This window comes from Crocuta crocuta, unplaced genomic scaffold, assembly GCF_008692635.1.
Source record: "Crocuta crocuta isolate KB4526 unplaced genomic scaffold, BGI_CrCroc_1.0 scaffold258, whole genome shotgun sequence".
Classification (NCBI taxonomy): domain Eukaryota; kingdom Metazoa; phylum Chordata; class Mammalia; order Carnivora; family Hyaenidae; genus Crocuta; species Crocuta crocuta.
The window spans coordinates 2,903,630-2,908,063 of NW_027532842.1; the positions used below are offsets into that span (position 1 = coordinate 2,903,630).

The 4,434-nt window shown below is 56.9% G+C and overlaps 1 protein-coding gene across 1 annotated transcript in view; it reads right to left on the reverse strand.

The window, feature by feature from the left end:
* Window positions 1-1,471: 1,471 nt before the first annotated feature.
* PDX1 (pancreatic and duodenal homeobox 1) overlaps window positions 1,472-4,434 on the reverse strand; it is a 4,476-nt gene continuing 1,513 nt past the window's right edge. The window contains exon 2 of the mRNA XM_077745414.1: window positions 1,472-2,232. Coding sequence (XP_077601540.1) covers window positions 1,472-2,232 — 761 coding nt within the window. The remainder of the gene's footprint in view (window positions 2,233-4,434) is intronic.

The following is a 4,434-nucleotide window of genomic DNA, read 5'->3' on the forward strand; positions in this document are numbered from 1 at the left end:
GGCTCAGTCTTAATCTCAGGAACCTGGAGATCATGACCTGAGCCGCAACCAAGAGTCTGGACCCTTAACCGACTCAGCCACCCAGGCGCCCTTCTGTGGATCTCCCTTAATTTGGAGGGGCGTTAGGACTCAATTTCTTTCTTAAAAAAAAAAAAAACACAAAAAAAACAAAAAACAAAACAAAAGCAAAAGCAACAACGAAACAAAAACGAAGCCCTGCTGTCTCTCTGCAAAAGAAAATACTAGTAGCAATTCCTGGGAGTGAGCCAATGGCCCCCAAGGGTGGGAGTGCTCAGGTGCCCTTAGGCGCCCAGCTGAGAGAGGAGCAGGGTGAGCCCCGAGATTAGACGCCCACTGAGTCCGGGCCTGTTTGCCCCTAATACAAGACATTGGGGCTCCCGGGGTGGAGACCCATCCAAAGCAACACTTCCTTCGGAAGAACCGCTGAGAGCGCCCTTGCCCCAGACCTCTGCTTTGGGAGGCAAGAAGAGACCTGGCCTTGGCCTTGGCCAGCGGGGAGTGTCTCCTTGGCTGCCGCCCGCACGGGATGGTCTGCTCCGGGCTGCGTGCCCGTCGGCACTAGCCAGCGGCACTTAGCACCCCCCATGCCCCTGGGCTATACCGGCTGAGAAATCCGTATTCAGTGGTGACACAAGTTAAAAAATGAAACAAACCCACACCGAACATTCACTAGCTGCTATCCACTGCCCCAACCTCAAACCCAACGCAATACTTCTTAATTGCTCCTTTTCCCCTGGTTAGTACCTCCCCCCCCCAAAAAAAGTGCTGCTTTAATTTTTTTAAGTGAAATGGAATCAGAGCGGGAAAAGAAAGGTTTGAGACAAAGGAGAGAAATCGGTTTGCGTCTCTTTCCCGTGTTATCCGTATTTATTCATCGTTTTCCGCAAACACCACCGAACACAAGGCCCAGACGCTGAAACAAGCAGCTGACCTGTTAGGTAATCTTAACATTTTAAATAAAAACAACCGGTTTTCAAACTCCCCAACCACATATGTTTTCATCCTTTCTAGAGATGCGGAAATCAAGGGGCTCCTCGGAGAGTTTTCAAGGTGGGTGGGGCCAGGCTGCTTCCCTTTCCTATTAACTAACTCCCTTGCCCTTCTGGGACTAGGAAGTAAATCCACATCCTACATAGAAAGCTCCAAGTATCTTCAGCTGTGGTTCAGGGGCCATCTTCCTCCCCCAGTCCCTCGCTCTAGGCCCACCTCCACCCGCCCCGGCGCCAAGCGCTGGACAGACTGCATGGACGGGACTCCTGCACCCTCACACCCAGCCACCCGCGCAGGATGTGCTGTTCTCTTCTTCGCAGGAAAGAGATGCAGACGGAAGGGGATGGATGAGCTGGTGAAGTATGTGGCTCTACTAAAAGGGTTTTGTAAAAGTAAGAGGAAGTTGGGGAGGAGGAAGAGGAAGAGGCGGAAGGATCATTCTAATCCACGGGCATCAATTTCACTGGGTCTTTGAAACCTTAGACATTGGTCCTTTCAATTCTTTCTCAGCATCAAGGCGGAAGCCCAAGTAAAAGGCACTCCATCCAGCCTGCCTGCAGTGTGCTGGGCGCATTCCAACGTGTAGTTTCTGTTGTTGGTTTTTTCCCCTTGAGCTGGTTCCTCTAAAGAGGTCCACGGTGCTGGAGCGCTGGGACTTGCCCAGCAGCGGCAGATGTCGCCAATCCAACAATGTCACCGGAAGGAAGAGGCCCCAGATATGACAGAAAGCCTCTCTTTTGTTCCGAAGGTCCGCCAGCATCTCCCCAAGGCGCCTCGGTGGGCACAGGCACCCGAGACCGGCAGTCCTCCCCTTCCACCTGGGGCGGCCCCCCTGGGTTCCGGATCCCTTTGCGCGGCCAGGGCTGGTGGTCCACACCCAGGGTCCTGCTACCTCCCCCTTCTTTACCCAGAGGCCGAAGCCCCCCGGCACGGAGGAGCCCCGTGTCTCACCGGGGTTCCCGCGGGCGCAGGGGCCNCCCCCGCCCGGGGCCCCGCAGCTGCGCTTCTTGTCCTCCTCCTTTTTCCATTTCATGCGGCGGTTCTGGAACCAGATCTTGATGTGTCTCTCGGTCAAGTTCAGCATGACGGCCAGCTCCACCCTGCGCGGCCTCGAGATGTATTTGTTGAATAGAAACTCCTTCTCCAGCTCCAGCAGCTGCGCGCGGGTGTAGGCGGTGCGTGTCCGTTTGTTTTCTTCTGGCTCCGCAACGTAGGCGCCGCCTGTGGGCGACAGGGCACGTGAGAGTGGCCCACGACCCCGGCCCCACCCACGAAGCCCCCACTTGANCCCGCCCCCAGCCTCAGTCTGGAGCCCCAACTCCCATCCCGGAGCGCGGCTCCCGCGCCGTCGGCAGTACTGCCCTGGCCCTGGACGTCCGAGGGGTGCGGGCTCTCAGGCTCTCTCTGGAGCCGGCGATGAACCTGGTTCTTCCGTGGGTTCCCTTGGCCAGTGTTTGGGTTGATGTCACTGATTCAAACGCCCACGATAGTTATCTAAACCTACTCCGTTCTACGAAGGCAATAAAATGCCTTTACTATAGGCCCTAGAAAACAACCCACGGCTTTCTGATGCTCCCCCCCCCCTCGGTAAGAACACATTTCAGATCACTACCCACTTCACACACGGACCTAGAACGGACCCAGAAACATTTCAGGACATGAAACCCGTCAACCTTTATCACATATGCTATATTTAATTTTTCCTATTGTTTACTATTTTTTTTAAACAGTTTCAGCCCAGTTCATTGATTTCATGGTCAACTTACAAGTCCAGCCTTCAGTGTGAAAAACCTTGAGCTCATAAAACCCCTGATCTTTTGACATATATTGTTATATATGACTATTATCTAGTAGTAATATTGTTATAATCATTCCCAACGCAAGAGCAGGTAAATTCTACAATTGTTTTCACCTCTGCCAGGCCCTTGCCCTGGAGGTGAAGGGAAACCATTCTGGGGCCCCGAGGAACGTCCCTGTCAGCCTGGCCTCTGTGTTCTGGGCCCCAAATGCTGGGAAAGGTGAGGGGAGCCTCAGGGTCCCACTGGAAGGAGAGAACCTTCCAGTGGAAGGGGTAGCGGTGGAGTCAGACCCCCTGGTCCGGGCCCAGGGAAGCAGCCGCTGGCCCGCGGGCCGCTGTTGGCCGCTGGGCCCCAGGTCCTGAACTGTTCCTTTTTCTGCCAGATACCGACTGCACCCCCAGCCGCAGACTTCATCGTAGCTGTTTTACGACGCGCTCTGGGAAGAGGCCTAACTCTGCTGGTCTTAGGGCAGAGGCTAGGGTATTTCTCCCGTGACTGTTAGGAAGCCTCAGGGAATTGAAAACTCTAGTGTGTCTGCTTGGAGGGGAGAGGGTTTATTAGGTGAACTAGGCCCGCTGTCCCCCAGGCCAAAAGGAGGCGCCCAGAACCCAAGGCAGAGGTTTGGGCCGAGTCAGCAGAGAAGTCCTACCCCTTGGGGACTCTGGAAGCTTTCCTTGGGGTAGGAGAGAAGAGACGGGGTCTTAGAGGAACGCTTCACAAAGCCGTCTGAGGTTCTAAATTCAATCCATAATCTCTGGGGGCCCTGGGCGTCTTCCCAGGGCTTCACCGAGGTGGCAGGGTCCACCACCCCGGGAGACCTATGTCCCGCCGGCTTGGCAGAGGATTCAGGCCGGTGGTGTTACTTGAGAAGATGTCAAGAGCCCCCTCTCCCCTCCACCCCCCGCCGGGTCTGCGTCCTTTCCCTAAGGCTCAGGGAGAGCCTGCCAGCAAGGCTGATGCAATTCATTTTTCAGGTCGTTTTCACAAGTTCCTACAGTATTGTGATTCGTATTCACGTCTGTACAACAGACGAAAACCCCTTTGGTCACTTTACTCGTCCCGGGCGTTTGAAACCCCACAGGAGCGGACAGGCCAGTTCCCACCCCCTTGAAGCTCCGCTCCTTGAAGAGTTTCCGGGGAGCACCTCGAGGTCGCAGGGGCATCCCAAGGACAGCTTCCAGGCGAGGCGGGGGATCGGCCCCTTCTCCCCGGGCTGAGCGGGCAGCGGGTCAGAAAGCTCCGGCAAAACGCCTTTCCGGACTCTCCACCCCGCAGGGCGTCAGTTACCCTCGCAGTGTTTCCCTCCCCGCAGGGCAAGGCGGCCGATTCCCGGAGCGCGTCGGTCCGGCTCCCAGGGTCCGCCCGAGCCCGGGCTCCCGCAGAGCGGGTGGCACCCTGGGGGGGGGTGTGTGGGGGGAAGTTACCCCGCTTTAGAACGCCTCCTTCGGGGCCTCGCTCCCCCCAGAAGCTGCAAGACCGGGCCGGGAATGTGGGGAACGCGCGTCCGTAGGTCCCACCTTGGTCGGAAGACGTGGTCCTCCCGCCTCCCAAGAATCGCGGGCCTGGGCGGCCGCCGCGCAAGTCCGCAGAGCGCCCCTGGGCCCCCGGGGCGCGGCGGGTGGGG